This window comes from Octodon degus, unplaced genomic scaffold (assembly GCF_000260255.1).
Source record: "Octodon degus isolate 3935 unplaced genomic scaffold, OctDeg1.0 scaffold00027, whole genome shotgun sequence".
NCBI lineage: Eukaryota > Metazoa > Chordata > Mammalia > Rodentia > Octodontidae > Octodon > Octodon degus.
Genome location: NW_004524603.1, coordinates 17,231,906 through 17,250,940, shown reverse-complemented (window position 1 = coordinate 17,250,940; position 19,035 = coordinate 17,231,906). Strand labels below are relative to the sequence as shown.

The following is a 19,035-nucleotide window of genomic DNA, read 5'->3' as shown; positions in this document are numbered from 1 at the left end:
GTCATGAATGAATGAGGAGAGATAATTCAAGGCGTTTGTACCATCTAGTGACAAAGAATAGGAATTATAAGTTTAAATAAAAGATCTCCCTTTTTTCTTAGTCTTCCTTGTCTGTATATCAGCTGTGGGTTTGGGGTCACTCCCCCGCTGCCCCACCGAGCTGCTGCTGTGGATGGTACCCAGAGCCTTGCTAGCCAGCCCCGCCCCACAACTGCATCTGCAGCCCCAGGGTTCCTGAAGAACATCTAGATGTCCGTGCTTTCAACATCATTTGTTGAAAAGACTGTGCCATCCAGTTGCCTTGAAAACTATACCAGTTCCCACGCCTCATATCAGAGTGTGTACTCTTTTCTGACCATTACTTGCAGTGAATGCAGCAAAACTTGTTCAGAAATTTCTTTATCTTGCTTATAAATCCTAGTTTTATATCTCCCCATCCCTACTTTGGGTATCATCATAACCCTGCCAAACCATGTTTTCTTCTAAGATGTTCATTCTCCATGAGAGAGTCAGTCTAAAGAGAAGGTCTTTAAAGTGAGCATTGAGGGCTGGCGAGATAGCTGAGCAAACTAAGCTCCTGCTTAGGCAAGTGCAGGGACTGGGGTTCGATCCCTAGCACCGCACACTGCGCCAGCCTTGCCCCTCAGTGCGCTGAGCCGTGTGCTTGGGAGGCTGAAAACAAGAGGATCACTATGAGTCCAAGCTGTGTAGTGAGACCCTGTACCAAGTACATAAATTTGAAGAAGCGGAGAAAAAACCACACTCACTTCTTTGGGACAGTGAGACAGCTCAGTGGACTAAGCACCTGCTTAGGCAGGCTCAGGGATAGGATTTGATCCCTGGTACTGCATGCCATGCCGGCCTTGCTGAGCCAGCCGCCTGGATCAGGTATGGTGGCGCCTGCCTGTAATCCCAATGCTGGGGAGGCTGAAAACAGGAGGATTGCTATGAGTCCAAGCTGCACAATGAAACCCTGTACCAATACATAAAAGATAAGTAGAAAATAAAGATTGAGAGAGCTGAAAACATTTTGGTCAGATTTAGACATTAAAGTATCAATTTCAGTATTATAAGAAAAAATGTGCCTTAAGTTTTTAAACATTTTTCTTTGTTCCATTAAACTTTCAGAATAATTGAAGTAAACCAAAATCAAAAGCAAGTGGAACAGGATATTAAAGTTGCTATCTTTACATTGATGGTAGAGATAAATAAAAAAGGAAAAGCTCTGCTTCATCAGCTAGAGGTGAGTTACGTCTCAGAGGCCGAGGAAACTAGACCCCAATTTATAGTTCACTCTGTTTGAGATACACTCTGTAGCTTAGGCTGGCCTTGAGCTCACCACATGTCCTAGGCGGGCCTCAGGCCTGTGGTGATCCTCCTCTGTCAGCCTCTGGCGTACTGGGATTATAGGCATGTACCCAGACCCAGAAACTGTTCTTTAAGATTCTGCAGTTATGTTTTATTTTTTAAAGACGCATGTAAGCAGAATTTGAAGGTTTTAAAGCTCTGCTTAACAAATGGCTTTTTGTTTCCTGAGGTTAGCGGTTCACATCTTGCTGTGTCTGTGTTTCCAGACTTTAGTATACATCACAATCGGAAGGCTAAGCTGGAATGTAACCATGACCAAATTGTTGAGCCTTAAGAGTAAATCTGGCCATCAGTATTATTTTTAATAAACTTTGACTTACAATTTTCACAGTCCTTTAAAATATCTAGATCTCATATCCATTCTTTTGGTACAGAATTCATTTTTAAGGCAAATAAGTATAACCAGTTTTGTTTGCCAATACCCAGATAGTTGTTACCATAAAAGACCAAGGACTCAAACCTGTTTTTCACATTGAAACCCACCCCCAAAGTCAACAGATTTCTATTTTCATTAGAATAAAAAATACTTAGAGGAGTTCACAGAAGTCAGAAATTCCTTACTAGGCAAATTATTTTGTCTCTGAATTTAGAAGAAAAAAAAATATTGACTGTTAATAATCCCTTAAGTTGCGAGTCACTTTAGCTGTCATGAATTCCACATTTGCAACTGATGAGAACAGATATATATGAGTTTACCCTTTATTGAGAATGTAAGTCTGTTTTGGAGTGTAGCAGTTTTACCTTTCTAATTTGTCCAAGCCAGTAGGCAGCTTTTTTCTCTTCCTCTTTCATTGCCAGGTTAAGGAGGAGGTTTTGGCTGCTTTTTGGACAGTGCCTTAACGCAGATGCTCATTGTATCTGTTGAATCCTATGATCATAGATTGAGTTGTTCTTTTTTTTTGATACACATGAAAAGGATAAGAGCTATCTACTACACAGTACAATTGTGGGTAAAGTGGCTATCATTGAGACTAGAATCCCTGAAAGGTGCAATCATAGATAATTAAGTCATCTGAATGTAACGCTATAAGATTTCTGCACAGTACATCTGTTTTATTGGTGAATTGAACTTAAATTTATTCCATTATAGGTAATCATGCTTTTGTGCCTCCCTCTCACGCCCCCATACTTACTGGGATTTGAAGCCAAAGCCTTCTCATTGTTCTGCATCTCCATACCCATTTTTAATGTTAAGGTTGTGTCTCCATAAGTCGTCCCAGCTGAGCCAGATCTTGTTCTCTCCCTGCCTCAGTCTCACAGAACAGAATGGTGGGATGGCAGGACCAAGCCACCAGACGCACTGTTTTTGTCCTGTTTTGTGTATGGCAAGATGGATAAGGAAGAGCCTTAAAGCCCAAAATATGTAAAATGAGACTGAGGGCTAAAGGTGAGGTGCAAGGGAACACTGGAAATGGAGGTTTTTGTTCTTAAAGTGAAAATGACCATTCTTACCGAGAGAAAGCATTAAGAACATTTTCAGTTGCTGTTCCTTGAGTCCATTGAAAGGACAAGTTATTTTGTTTACCTGAACATGACTATTGAAATGTTAGGCTCAGAGCCTAATTTTGAAACTTCTTTCTCTTCAGAGCCTTGCAAAGGACCATCGCATGAAACTTATGCAACAACAACAAGAAGTGGCTGGGCTTTCTAAACAGCTGGAACATGTTATGCATTTTTCTAAATGGGCAGTTTCCAGTGGCAGCAGTACAGCATTGCTTTATAGCAAGCGACTGGTAAGATACATACAGCATGGTACTTAACATTCTTTAAAAGTGTACAACAAGGGCCGGCCAAATAGCTCAGTGGATTAAAGCGCCTGCAAGCAGGTACAGGGGCTTGGGGTTTGATCCCCGGGCCTGCTTTGCTGGCCCCGCCCCCAGGACACTCTGAGACAACAATTGAGACTGGGCCTGGTGGTGCACGCCTGCAATCCCAGTAAACAGGTGGATCACCATGAGTCCAATCTAGTAGTGAGACCCTGAACACCCTTTAGACCCTTCCCTAAAATACAAAAAAACCAAAACCAGTAGAGTCATTGGGATGCTTAGAGTTCAGAAATGAGCCACACAGTGCTGTGGGCGTGCAGTCCCCCATCTCTGGCAGGTTGGGACCAAAGATTGCTAGCACTCGGTAGTGCAAGGCCAGCATGAGCAATGCCACAAGGCCCTGTCGGCAAAACAAGCCAAGTTCAGAAGTGCACCTTAGTCTGTTTATGCTGGAGTGCTTTTTGTGTATTGGTGGTTTTAATTGGTGAAAAATGTTTAACAGGCATGCTTTTGGTATAGCTTAAGTTTTAATCTGTTGTCATTTTTATTTTTTCACTGTCTTCATGGCCACTGAACTTAATACAAAAAATAAATAATGATAATAAGTATTGATTGCTCACCCATAGGCCTCAAGGTCTAGTTCTTTTTTTTTTTTTTCTAAAAACCTCATTATTAACTTTATTGAATATCAATAGTTATATAGCAAATTAAAAATTATAGACAAATATTGAAATGTGAAAGATATAAGATGTAGACTGAGTTTTAGAAAAGTATTTCTGAAATGAATATATAACATGAGATTAATAATAGATTGCACATTGTAAAAAATTATTTACAAACTTAAATGAATATAACAAAAAATGTCTAAAATAAATATGAAGAAGAGAGAGTTTACAGATCAGTCATATAACAGTTCACTCTGTGCCAAAATCAAGAAACTTATATTCATATAATTAGAATTCTCAAAGTAGAATGGTATAGGCAATAAGTATTTAAATATTTAAAATTTCTGAATTTAGTTAAAATTATAACGCCACATTTCCAAGAAAAATGAACCTTTTGCACAAGAAATATGAATAAAATCATACCAAGATACACAAAAATGAAATTGTCCAAAACTAATTGTAAACAAAAAGTCATTAACACATATACATAGAAAAAATATTAGCTATGGAAGAAAATTAAATAGCATCTTATTCTATATTAGAAAAAAAAAAGAGCAAGTGGGAAGAAACTAGATTTATATATTCAAAGGACTGAAAAAAAAATCTGTCCACTGAATTTGATACTTACTTAGCAAATGTACTTTTGAAAACTAAAAGTAAAATATTTTTCAGTTATACAAACTTGAAATATTCTAATACCTTCAGATGTAGCATATAGAAAATAACAAAGACCATAATCCAGAAAGTGGGGCCACGGAGATGGCTCAGTAGAATAAGTGCTTGCCTGGCAAGCACAAGGGCCTGAGTTCAATTCCCCGTTCTGCCAAAAAAAGAAAAAAAAAAAATCCCGAAGGCATGAGAAGTTGCTGTATGGTCCTGGATAAAGAATAAAGAGCTCTCAAAATGGTAGCTAGGCAGGACTATGTAAAATATAATTATATTAGACGAACCCAGTTAAAAGCTCATTGAAGATTTCCATGAAACAGTATTAATCTTATGTCAGGTTATATACATATTTTTCTGTGTGTGTGTGTGTGTGTGTGTGTGTGTGTGTGCGCGCGCGCAAAATCAAGGTCTAGTTCTAAGTGTTTTCCATTCCTGAACTATTGTGGCCATAATCTGGGTGCATGGTCACTGCACATGAATCCACTGGTGATGTTGGCCTGGCAGGTGCGCCATAGGCCCAGGCTGTGTGTTCCCAACACGTTCCCCTGATGCTGATGTTTCTAGTCTAGGGAGACTGTTGGATTTTTAATAAAGTGAATCCAAGCAACGATCTTTAAGAATATTAGTACATGTCAACTTCTAGTGGCTAAGTATCTTTTTGATCCTTGCTACAAAAAGCACAGAGATATACTCCGAACTGTTATGACATCCAAATCGGTTTTCTGTCACTTAGTGTAGTTTTTGGAATAAGGTTGCAGAAAGTTTGTATGTCAATTTACTTTATTTATTCATTCATTTATTTTTTTGGCAGAACTGGGGATTAAACTCAGGCCCTTGCACTTGCCAGGCAAGCACTTATTCTACTGAGCCGTCTCCCCAGCCCCTGTATGTCAGTTTAAAAAAGAGAATGTTCTTTTGGTTTTTCGTTTGTTTATGGACTGGGCTCTGAAGGGCTCTTTTCTTGGGTGGGGTACCCAAGGAAAAGACAGCACACAGAACAGACATCAGGAACAGCAGCAGCAGCAAGCATCTTCATTGTCCTGTCCAGCTTATATATATTTGCCATTATTAAGGTTTACATTCTTTTTTTTTTAGTACTGGGGATTGAACTCAGGACCTTACGCTTGCCAGGCAGGTGCTTATGCCACTGAGCTGTCTCCCCAGCCCTAGCTTTATTTTCTTATGTATTGTCATAACTATGTAGCAGAGCTGTGGTTGTCTATGCCAACTCATACTAAGTGTGCTCCATTATGAGCTTGTGTCAAACACGGGTGTCGTGCTGTGTGTCCTCAGATGCCATGGCCTTTGAAATAATACACAGTGGCTCACGCAGCTCGGTTTCAGTTTTGTTTTTTTCTTAATTACTTGGGATTTGAACCTAGAGCCTCCAGCATGCAAGCTAAGCACTGAAATGTACATCTGGACAACTTTTTATAAAGCAAGCTCAAAAATAAGTAGCTATTCAGGTACTGATTTGTGACTATTTCTAAAATCACTCCTAGGGCCAGGTGTGGTGGCGCACACCTGTAATCCCAACACCTGGAAGGCTGAGGCAGGTGGATCATTAGAAGTTCGAAGCCAGCCTGAGCTACAAAGTGAGCTCAGGACCAGCCTGAACTGCATAGCAAGACCCTGTCTTAAAAAGACTATAAATATATAATTGAATAAATAAATATAAAATTACTCCTAATCATGGATTATATTAATATTTTATGATTTTTTAGTTCCCCTTGGAAATACATTAAGCCGAGGAGTTGCTGGGTCATATATTGGTAGTAACATTTTGAATGTTTTCCATAATGGTTGTTTCCATGTTTTCTACAGTGGTTCTACCAATTTATACTCCCACAAACAGTGTCCAGTTCTCTTTTCTCCCTGTCCTCACCTGGCCATCTCTTCATCTTTATTGCCACAGTAACAAGGATGAGGTGATAGTGCATGGTGGATTTGTGTTGCTTTGCCGATCGGTAATGTTGAGCACCTTTTCATATACCCATTGTCTTTGGGAAGATGTCTATTCAGGTATTTCACCTATTTCTAATCAGACTATTTGGTTTTTCCTATTGTTGTATGGGTTCCTTATATAGCTTCAGTATTAACCCTTACCAAACATGGTTTGAAAATATTTTCTTTCAGCTTTAGGCTTTATTTCCTTTGTTCTGTCAAAACATTGTAATTTTAGATATGTTGTTTATTTTTGCTTTTTGTTGCCTGAGTTTTTATTGTGACAATCAAAAGTAAAATCATGGCTAAGGAAGGCAAATACCAAAAAACTTCCCCTCATGCTTCCTTTTAGGAACTGCCCCCCTGATCCCATATATCCTTTTTAAAATTTGAGACAGGTTTTCACAATTGCCCAGGCTGGGTTCAACCTTCTTCTCCTGCCTCAGGCACACAGAGTGCTGGGATCGCACATAGCTTTAATGAACCATTATTTATGTTGCGTATTAGCCAGGTTTTATGGCCCTCAGAATTATCTAAGCATGTCGTATTACGTGTTTTGTTGTGGTGGCGATTAGCCAGAATCACTCACAGAGACCAAGAAATGGGAACAAACAGGGTTTTATGTAGTGCAGTTTGATTTACTCCTGTCGCCAGTCAGGAGTGTAGTATCCAAGGATAGGCTAATAGTTTATGTAGTGATTGGTCCAGTTTCTAAAAATAGCAGGTACTTTCCAGAAAGGTGGAGTACAGAGTTTATCTAATCACGTGGTGATGGTCATAGTCATGGGGTCATTACAGCTTTTGTCAGGAACAGAAACAGCTAACAAGTGGAAACTGCTTACCATGATTTGGAGGAGAATGAGTTCATCTGAAGTTTAAGGGTTTTAAAGCGGAGTTTAGAAGCAAAATGGAGTCTGTTTGCCACTGTATTGTCAAGTATGATGGTTTCCATTTTAAATGGTGGTAAATCAGTTGGCAGCAAGAGAGCTCTGATCTATATATTGAATAATAATGAAATGTAAAATTGAATTTTGTTACAGGACGTGAGATATGGAGCCTCTTTTGGTACTACTGCTTAGAACTGCTGAAAATAGTTACTTGGTATCTGAGTTATGAATAAAATTTATCATAAAAGAAAAAAATCATTAGGCCAGGCATGGCGGTGCACACCTGTAGTCCCAGCACTCAGGAGCCTGAGGCAGGAGGATCGTTGAAAGTTTGGGAACAGCCTGGGCTACACAGTGAGCTCAAAGCCAGCATAGTAAAACTGTCTCAAAAAGGCAAAACAAAACAAAACAAACAAACAAACAAAAAAAAATAGAGGAGGAGGAGGAGAAAGAGGAGGGAATCATTTAAAATAGAACCTCGAGGGCAAACAAGCTTTACATCCAAGTGGTTTGCCTCATTGCTCCTTTTTGACTAAAACTGATTTCCTTTTAAGGAAGTCTTCACAATATTTTTTCTAAACAAGCTTAACATTATTTAATTTTCACACATTGCAAATAGGATACGAAGTACTAAATTAGTAATGTATCTGAGGGAGAAAAAATAGCTTTTTAAAAAATAAAAACTAGGTAGTGTCCCTGGCCCACAGGATAGTGAAAAGGACTGGGGGCCGCACAAACAGTGAGCCAGTAGCCAGAGAAGTGAAGTGCTGAGGGCCAGCAAGAGGTGGTACGGACGAGACAGTGCCCCGTAGGCTCCACATGCACTGGTCAAATAATGAAAGGCTTAAGTAGTAGATAACTGCATTGAAAGTAATGATAACCAAGTTTCTAGAAAATGTACTTAGAAGTAAGGCTACAAAAGGCCCTAAGGTGTGTTAGGTTGGAATTGGAGACATAAGTGTGAGCTTGAGTTTTATGTTGTGTGTGTACATATGACAGTAGATGCAGAAACTGTTGCAGATATATATGTATACATCTGTGGGTTTGTGTGCTATACCCCAACATCAGTGAGCCTGTCCTTCAAGATAACTTGCTTCAAAACTCCGAGACAGAGAAAAGTACAAGTTGTGCCCTGAACTACCCCTCCCTCCCTCCCTCCCTCCCTCCCTCCCTCCCTTTTCTTCCCCTTGTCTGCCTGCCTGTCTGTCTTCCTTCCTGTGGACTCTTTCTATTTGCTATGTTACCCACGCTGATCCCAGACTTGTAAAATCAAGTGATCCTCCCACCTCAGCCTTCTCAGTAGCTGGGACTACAGACATGCACCACCAGGTCTGGCTTCTAGAACATCTTTGTACACCAGAAACTAGGAAAATGTTTTTAAAAATCTCTGGGACATGTGAATGACTCCAGGATCCAGCCTACTAGGCATGTAAGGAACAAATTAAAGGATTAAGACAGATCACTGTAATAATGAATTATAATGTGTTGTATAAATAGGGATATCTGAGTCCATAGTAATAAACATTAATAAGCAAAAAAATCAGTGGAAGCAAAATTTGAGAAGATGTAAAGAAGTGAATATGGAAAGGCTAAAAGACATAAAGAAGCTCATTTTGCCACTATCATAGAGATAATCCAGGAGGATCACTGGATGCTGATGTAGTCTTGGAATATCTCTTCAGAAAGTAGTAATCAGAAAAGGGAATTGGTGGCTTTAAGGTAGAGAGATTAGGCAGCAAATGTCCTGACACAGCCATTCATGGGGCATTTTTAGCTAAATGCTTTTACCTAAGTCTTATCAGGAGAAAATGTAACATCCCTTTTGATAGGTATCCTACAGAATCTTTGGCCTTATAATCTATAAAGTCCCATCAAAGGAGAGAGAAAGATTAGGGAATTAAGAGACATGGCAATTGACTGCAGCTTTTATGCCTTGGGAGAAATAGTGAGGGGATTTAGAAATTAAGATAAGAGACAAGAGCTGAGGTCAGGTGAAGGTCTCTTTCTGAATAAGAAAAGAGGATTGAACAATAGTAGGTATGTTTATTTATAGTTTTGAGAAGTTAGTAGTATTAGGAGACCCAAATTTGCTTAGCTACTAATGACTGAAATTGTCTAGGCAGGATGTTTTTCCCAAGACGGAGGTATCTTGACTGCTTTAGGTACCGTGGTCTTGTCTTGCCTCACACATGTGACCAGTTTCCCACTTCAGCTGCTCCCTGCAATTCCTTAATAGTGTGATGGAGTAGCGACAATGCTGAGATAGTTAGCATTTGATTGACATCTTTGGATAGTAGCATGCAGTAACAGTTGTTTTCTGAATTGAAATTACTGCTTATGTTAGAAGATTTTTGCTGGGGAATATTCACAGTGGCATGTTTATGGGAATAAGACTTCAGAATGTATGCATCCTACCCTCAAAAAGTTTAATTGGGGCCAGCAAGATAGCTCAGTGGACTAAGCACTTAGGCAAACACAGGACTGGGATTTGATCCCCAGTGTGCTGCACCGACCCTGTCCCCAGGACTTGATGAGCTGTTGACCAAGTCTGGGTGTGGTGGCACATGCCTGTAATCCCAGCACCTTGGAGGCTGAAAACAGGAGGATCACTACAAGTCTTATCTACGTAGTAAGACTTTGTACCAAATACATTTAAAAAAAAAGTTTAGGCAAAAATCAGTAATAACCTGTGATGTGTGTAGGAACAGTTGCATGGATTTTGGAATTAAGTTGATACACGAGGATTCTTGATCACAGGAATATGGGTGTTATAGCTCCTTTTGTACAATTCGAAATTATGTAAAAATATGAAGAGCCTATGATCAAAAAGATGTGAGAGATGTAGAGGAAAGGAAACCCTTACACATTGTTGGTGAGAATGTAAATTAATACAGGTGTTTTTTTGTTTGTTTGTTTTTTTATCTATTTAATACAGGGTCTACAGGGTCTAACCACACAGATTAGACTTGTAGTGATCCTGTTTTTCAGCCTCCCAAGTGCTGGGATTACAGGTGTGTACCACCACGCCCAGCCTCAATCATGGCCTCCACGCGCTGGGATAAACCCCCAGCCACTGTGGCTGCCTAAGCAGGCACTTTAATCCACTGAGCTATCTGGCCAGCCCAGTTATAGCCATTATTGAAAGCCATAAAAATGTCCTCAAAAATTAAAAATGGAACTGACACATGCTCCAGCAGTCCTACTACTGGGTATAGATGCAAAGTTTATGAAGTTAGTATGTCATGGAATACCTGCATTCCCATGTTTCTCGCACTCCTGTTCATAATAATCAAGATACAGAACGAGTTCAGGTATCTGCCAACAGGTGAATAGATAAAGGACATGTAATGTATATCTACCATGCAAAGCTGTAAACTTTAACCTTTGCAAGGAAAGAAATCCTGTGTTAGTTCCCTTTCTGTTGGTATAACTCAATGTCTGGTTGAGAATTTACAAAGAATAAAAGGTTTGTTTGGCTGATAGTTCTAGAGCTTGAGGGAATCCAAAGTATAAGGTGCTGCGTTGGTGAGGACTGCTGCTGGTGGGGACTCTGATGCAGTGTACAAGGCAGAAAGGGGAAGAGTGCTGGTTCTCTTTACAGGTCTGCTCTTGAGGTAAGCCCTCATTCCCTGAATAGGAGTCCTTAGCTCTCTAGGTTGCCACCTGCTAACATTCTACTCCCTTGAGTTTGGGTGGGGCCTCAAGCTGTGGCATCCAGCCGGTCCTGACAGCACGATGCACCTGTTCACCAGTGTGCTGGCAAAGTAGCGCACACAGAAAGACAGATTATATGAGCTCACTTATATATTTAAAACTGAATGCATAGAAGCAGAGAGTAGAATGGTGGTTAAAGGGTAGGGAGTGTATGGGGGAGATGTTGATCTAAGGATATACATTTCAGGTAGGGTCAGCTTTTGTCTCTTTAACTTATTGTGTAACAATAATTACATTGTATAACTATATACAAGAATTGTATAACTATACAGTTACAAATATAGAATAATTGTATAACTACAATTATAATATGTATATTCTTAAAAATTGCTAAGAGCAGATTTTAAGTGTTCTTACCCAAACATAAGTACGTGAGGTAATGAACATGTTCATTAGCTCAATGTCACCGTTCCATTACATGCATATTTCATTAAATGCTTTGCATTATAAATGCATACAATTACTGTCCATTAAAAAATTTAAACAGTAACTAAATTGTACAAAATGATGAAATCATGTGGCTATTTACAAATGAGTAGATTAATTCCTTTGGTTAATGTACTGTCAGCTTTACTTACAGTCAGGATTGTTAGAAGATGCCAGAAGGGAAGAAAGGGAGAGAACCGTGGGGAAGGGCACACTGGATTGAGTGCTGTTTATTCAGTCCTGGCCACACAGTCTCTATCATCCCCACAGAAGTTACCTGAATTCACTGTGGTTATTTGGGATAATGCTGCAATTGAAACAAATTTACACTCAACAGTTATTTGTTGAGTACTGCCATGTAGCAGGCAACATTCTGAGTTTTAGAAGGAACAGAAAATATTTGCCCTCAAGTAACTGCATTTTAGTGCAGATAGACAACACTAAAATATGTACATTGTTAGATACTAGCAAGCCCTGAGAAAAGCAAATTGGAGGAGGAACCTGGGAGCATTGATGTGAGGGATGCAATTTCAGATAGAGAGACGTGGGAATTTGGATGATGTTGACAGACAGCTGAAGGAAGTGAGGAAGCAAGCCATGCGCACTTTCAAGGAGAAGGTTTTTGCAGAGCACATGCCAAGACTAGGGTGGGAGCTTTTATGATGTGGCCAGCAAGGAGGCCTGAGGGCTGGGTCAGAGTGAAGTACAGTAGCGGATAAGGTCTGAGAAGCAGTGAAGGGCAGACGGCTCAAGCCATGTGCTTCACTGTAACGACTTCAGTCTGAGCAAAATGGGAAACATGGAGGGGTTTCAGGAGAGAGGTGGCATTGATATGACTTATATTTTAATGTAGCCACCCTAGCTGCTATATTAAGAGTCCAGCATACAGTCTTACAGAAAACCCACTACTATTATGGACTACTGGACTATATTGGAATATTTTGCTGAATTCATGCACCTACAATATTTAAATGACAATGGAATGCCCTTCTCTGACAAAACTAATCATAAAAGGGGGATACAAATGAATGACCATTTTGTATTTGTATATTCAAAATAATTAGGATAGATATACAGCTGTATTCTCTTAATTCAATGAATAGAGAGATTTGTTCTAATAGTGTTTGTGGACAGGATATCATGTCTGCATCTTGTACAATGAATAACCACTAAGACAACAATATGCAATGTATTAATTATTGAAACTGTGCTAATAATCAGTTTTGAAACTGTCTCATTGCTATTTGTTTCTCAGTAAAATTATTTTTTTAAAAAAAGAAAAGAATCCAGCATAGACATTGGAAGACAGAAGAAATAAGGGAGGTCAGTTAGAACTTACTAAATACAGAGCTTTTCTGGAGTGCTACCCAGCTATGTTCAAAGAGTTTAGATCAGATTATATATAATATCTTAAATGTAGAGCCAACTGATTTTTTTTTTTTTTTTTTTTGGTAGGGAACAGGGTCTTGCTGTGTAGTTCAGGATGACTTGAGTTCACTGTGTAGCCCAGGCTGGCATTGAACTCTTAATGATTCTCCTGCATCCCGAGTGCTGAGATTACAGGTATACACCAGCATGCCCAGCCAACAGGGTTTACTGAGAGGTAGTATGTATAGGCTGCAAGAGAATGGGTTAAGAGGGCAAAAATGTGACTTTTTTTTCAAAGAACCTTGTTTTGTGTATTTATAGCCTGTAGAGATGGTTGTTCAGACTGTTTCCAGTTTGGCTCAGCAAAGTTGTTGACACTCAGTTCCCTCTGTGCTTTCTTCTAGATTACGTACCGGTTACGGCACCTCCTTCGTGCAAGGTGTGATGCTTCCCCAGTGACCAACAACACCATCCAGTTTCACTGTGATCCTAGTTTCTGGGCCCAAAATATTATCAACTTAGGTAGGCCGTTATGTATGTTTTTTTCATGGTTTGTTTGTTATACCGGAACTCAGTGATCATGACAGTTGATTGAAAAAATAGGCCCTTCCACCCGCAAGGGTTCCGTATCTAATTTTAAAGACATGCCAGTTTTGCTATTGTGTCTTTAATATATATGGAAATTGCATGTACATGAATATAAATATGTACGTTATTAGGACAATATGAGAAGGTCTTTTGTATTGACTTAGTGTATCAAGACAAAGGTTTAGGTTTTTTCTGCCCATGGAATCATGTTTATATTGTTAGTGCTAGATTTATTAGACACATTATATCATGTCATTTTAATAGATTTTTGATACTTAGAAAGTTTTCTATTAAAATACCATTTTTCATACTTCCCTTGACTTCTCTTTATACCCATTTGTCAGGTACCTACATTTCAATTGCTTTATCTTGTTTGGGGAAGACTTCTTTTTCTTTTGACTTATCAGCTTAGAGGGAGGGAGGATTGATCTACTTAATGAAAGTATAACGTATATACAGAAAACAACCCAGATCTTAAGTGGCAGAGCTCCTTGAAATTTCAAACGCTATCATTTGGTAACATTAGAAGCTGAAATGTCTTTGCAAGCAGTTCAGCACAAGTTACTGCTTTATTTAGGGTTGTTGTTGTTGTTGTTGTTGTTGTTGTTATGCTGTTAGCTGAGTAAAAATAGACTTTTTGCTTTTTTTTTTAAGTGTCTCACTGAGAAACTGCACACCCAAAAATTTTAATAATTCCCTATCTACTTTGTTCATCAACAGCTACTATTTATTTATTGCCTTTGATGAAGGTTTTTTTTTTTTAGATTCATTGACTTTATATCAGAATCATCAAAGATATTCTCATCCCCAGTCCTAGACTCTCAGGGTAAAAATGGGCTGCAGAGAGTGAGTCACTATTCTAGGAAAGAAGGAAAGATTCAAGAGAGGAACAAGAATCCTTAAAGCTGAGGTATAGAGACCCCTGCAGGCCAGATGTAGAAGTCTCTGTGGCCATGTGCATGTTGATAACACACTAGGCAACTGGAGTCATGTACGCTGGCACCCACGTTACTAGAAAGAAATGGTTTTAAAAATAGAAGGCAGATATATAAAGGCAACTCCTCCTTTCCAATGGCCTATTCTATTACATGTTCTTGTATACTGAGTAGTCATGTAAAGATACATATGCTTATGATGTCATGACAGTTTCTATTTAGGAACGTTTAAGAATTATTTTTAAAACTGAACACACGTAATGGGTGCAGTTTTATAGATTGTTCTGTAGGTTAAAAACAGGATCTCATTACATGAAACCAAACTCTGATACAACAAAGTAAAGTAGTATTTGTCTTTGTTTTTTTGTTTGGTTTGGTTTGGTTTTTTTAATTTATTTGGTTGTTGCAGGATCTCACTACACAACTTGGACTCCTGGTGATCCTCCTGCTTTCAGCCTCCCCAGCCCTGGGATTACAGCGATATGCCACTATACCAGGACTGTGGCATGCTTAGCTCGCCCTGGGGGCGGGGCTGGCAAGGCATGTGGTGCCACTGATCAAACCGCCCCCACGCTTGCCTAAGCTTGCCTAAGCAGGTGCTGTAGTCCGCTGAGCTATCTCGCCGGCCCCAGTATCTTTTCTTTTTTGTTCCTCGAATGCCTTCAGGGCACTTTTGGCCAGCGGGAGAGTTGTGAGGTTCGAACTCCAGCAACCTGAGGCTGACAAATATCTTTTCTTATAGGACTTCGGAGAGCTGTCATTTACAGTTTGATGTATTTGTTTACAGTGAGATGTGTATTATAACTCTCCCAAGATGGAGACAAGTTCCCAAATTTATTTATTCATGGTTTCTGAGAAACATTTATAGAAGAGTACTAAGGAAAAGTACTGATGATCTAGATGAATTTTGGTTAGTGACATAGGGCTAGATTCTCAGTCTCTAAACCTTAGGTCCTTTATCACTTCACATTCTGTTTTACATAAATGCAGTGTATATTCCTACCTGCCACTGTACTGAACACACCGTAAGTAGTGAATGATAGCTGTGTTTTCAAAGTATGTGTTCACTAATAAATTAGAAATATTTGAGCTGGGGGCCGGGGAGATGGCTCAGTAGAATAAGTGCTTGAGGGCCTGAGTTCAGTCCCCGGTTCCTTCAAAAAAATAAATAAATAAATTTGAGCTGCTTCTGCTAGTCATAAAGCTTGTATCAGATCATAAGACACTTATCAGATAACCCTGTAGTTATAACCAGCAACATATTATCTATCTAAAAATACCATTTTACACATTATGAAGTGCAAAAGAAATACTATATAAAAGACCAGATTTTTTTCATATGTTTTCATCTAAATAATGTATTATGACAGATAATACAGATGATAGTAAGGTATGATGTGTTACTGTGACTTGTTGGTTTTCAGTAAACTAGTAACTTAAAAAAAATTCTCATTTAAAATTTCTCATATGAAGGCTGAGGAGAGAGCTCTGTGGTCAAAGTACCTGTCTGGCAAGCACAAGGACCCAAGTTTGATCCCTGGTACCCCATGCTGTGCCAGGTCCAAAGCCAGGCATGATAGCACATGCCTGTAATCGCAGCACTAGGATGCTGAGACAGGAAGATCACTATGAGTCTGAACTACATAGAGAGACCCTGTATCAAATAAATAAGTAAATAATTTATTTTTTTAAAAAATAAAATTTCTCATACAGGCCAGACTTGGTGGCTCATGCCTGTAATCCCAGCACTCGGAAGGCTGCAGCAGGAAAATTGCCACAAGTTGGCAGCCAGCCTGGGATATAGTTTAAGGCCAACCTGAACTACATGGCAAGACCATGTCTCAAAAGCCTAAAAATAAATAAATAAATAAATTTTTTTTTGATATGGTAAATTTTCACTAACACCTACATAAGCAGAAGTTCTTTGGAATATTTTCCTTTTAAGAGTATAAAGAAGTGAGAACCAAAACATTCCTTGGTAGTTGAAGTTCAGCAAAAATATAAAAAACAACAGTATTTGGTAATTACTTTTGTCTTTCATTAGGTTCTTTAGTAATCGAGGATAAAGAGAGCCAGCCACAAATGCCTAAGCAGAATCCTGTCGTGGAACAGAATTCACAGCCACCAGGTGGTTTATCTTCAAACCAGTTATCCAAGTTTCCAACCCAGATCAGCCTAGCTCAATTACGACTCCAGCATATGCAGCAACAGGTAATGGCTCAGAGGCAACAGGTGCAACGGAGGCCGGCACCTGTGGGTTTACCAAACCCTAGAATGCAGGGGCCCATCCAGCAGCCTTCCAGCTCTCATCAGGTAAATTTGGAAGCAGGCCTGTCCTAACTTAGATAATTGTGGTATAATTGTGTTCAGCAGCTCTTTCAGTAACCAAGACATCTAGAGTCCTTTAAATATGTGGATTTATAAAAATCTATCACATTAAGGACCCCTGAATTAACACCAAGTCTTCCATCTTTACTCAAAATGAGATTTAGTGGTTTGTTTTGTAGTTCGATGTACTTCCATCTTCTGTCATTGTCTTCAAATTATAGCAAAACGATAAATGTTTGTATTTCCAAATAACCCATGCGTGTGATTGATGGGAAAAGCTGTATAGCTGTAATTTTTATTTTTGTGCTTCTAAATAACAGGTTGTTGAAGACTGTTCTCTATGGGGATGCAGTATTTAGAAAAATGCATTGCATCTTAGAAACTAGGCAAAATGAAGTGTGAAATAGACGCGGCGTGGGTGTACAGTTCATTAGAATATTAAACTTCTCACACTTTTTTTCTGAACAAATACTCCATCTACGTTTCTTAGGTTTTTTTGTTGTTATGTTTTGTTTGTTTGATTTGGTTTATTTTTTCAAGACAGTCTCAACTATGTCATTCAGACTGGCCTTGAACTCACTAAGTAGTTTAGGCTGACCCCAAACTCATAGCAGTCCTGCTACGGCCTCCCAAGTGCTGGGATTACAGGCATGCGCTGCTTCACCTAGACTCTTAGTTTTACTAAATATGAATGAAGTATTCTGTTAATTTTCAATCCATGTTTTGAAGATAAAAATTTAATTATATACTTTTATTTAATCATAAGGTACTGTTCAGTTTAGACATGGGCATACTTAGATGAATAACAGATTAGATGTGGGTATCCTTAGATTAAGAAATGTTTTGCTGAAGTGTTTAAAGTCTAATTCATAAAATTTTTTATTTTCAAATACTTCTTTCTTGATTTATATTCTTCCTGTTTTTGCAAGTCATTTGACATAATTTAGGTAAATGACACAAATGAAGCAGAATGAAGTTTAGTAAAACAATGTATATACATGTAAGCATTCTTTTGCCCAAGAACAAAACTTAACCCAGAATTTCTTGACAACCCAAGCAAAAAGGAAATAAAGAATCATGTAGCTATCATTACACATATATCATAAAAAAGAAATGTTTCATTTAATTAGGGAAAGAAAGTTTATGATAGTATCAGGCATGGTAGCACATGCCTGTAATCCCAGCACTCAGAAGGCTGAGAGTTTACGGCCCGCTTGTGGTGTACAACGGGACCCTGTCTCAATAAAAAGAGAACAGAAAGTTTATACCAGTATTTTTTAGTACTAAGAGGAACTTTTGATTCTTCATTTAAAATATATTAAAAATGGCATTACCCACTCCCTCTCAAGTACTAAGAAACCCAGGGAATGCTGAGTAGATAGCCCTTTTTAGTTGTGTTTTTTTGTTGTTGTTTGTTTGTTTGTTTTGTTTGTTTGGTTTTGGTTTTTTGTTTTTTTGAAGAACCGGGGATTGAACTCAGACCCTTGCACTTGCCAGGGAAGCGCTTATCCTACTGAGCCATCTCCCTGGCTTCCTTTTTAGTTGTGTTGTTTTGTTCTTTTTTTGGTTTTTAAGACAGGATCAGACTGAGCTCAAACTTGTTATCCTGCCTCAGCCTCTTAGTAGCTGAGAGTATAGGTGTGTGCCACAATTCTATGCTAAATAATGTGACACAGATGATTTTTATTGGGTCTCCTCAACTCCCAGTAAAGGTTGTGGGGATGCCAGGGATATAGCTTAGCAGCACAGCACCTGTCTGGCAAGCACAAGGTCCTGAGTTCAGTTCCTGATATCAAAATAATAAATGTTCTGGGCATATGTAGATTCTGTTCTTCTGTTAGGCCTTGCACATGCTGTGCTCATGTGCTACTACTAAGCTATGTCCCAGCTAGATCCTGATTTTGCAGCCACTTCTGTAAAGCCCTGAGATAAAGTATTTGTGGTTCATGAGTTTCTAGTTACTTGATTAAGAAAGCGGGTGAAATTCAGGGAACTAATAGCATGCCTATTTAATACTTTGTTGCAACTCAAGTTGTAATAGGAAGCCAATAACAAGAAATTTACATGATCTGTGATTATATGTGAGAGATCAAAGAATACAAAATCTCCATATCTGGAAAATCAAATCATGTTCTTATAAGAGTAATCAATAACTTAGTAAGAACGGAGGGGCTGGGGATTTAGCTCAGTGGTATAGCGCTTGTCTGGCAAGCACAAGGTCCTGAGTTTGATTCCCAGCACAAAAAAAAAAAAAACCTCAAAAGAATATTTTAAAAAGAACTGAATAAAATAATAGTATAGAGGGGAGAAAAGGTCTTTTTTTTAAATTTTTTTAAATATATTTTTAAAATTTATTTATTTTGTGTGTGTGTGTGTGTGT

At 38.8% G+C, this 19,035-nt stretch overlaps 1 protein-coding gene across 1 annotated transcript in view; it reads left to right on the top strand.

Annotated features, from left to right (window-relative positions):
* Trim24 (tripartite motif containing 24) overlaps positions 1-19,035 on the top strand; it is a gene marked incomplete at its 5' end in the record, with an annotated part of 98,967 nt that overhangs the window by 59,378 nt on the left and 20,554 nt on the right. The window contains 4 exons of the mRNA XM_023712763.1: positions 1,129-1,243; positions 2,955-3,101; positions 13,209-13,326; positions 16,372-16,640. Coding sequence (XP_023568531.1) covers positions 1,129-1,243; positions 2,955-3,101; positions 13,209-13,326; positions 16,372-16,640 — 649 coding nt within the window. The remainder of the gene's footprint in view (positions 1-1,128; positions 1,244-2,954; positions 3,102-13,208; positions 13,327-16,371; positions 16,641-19,035) is intronic.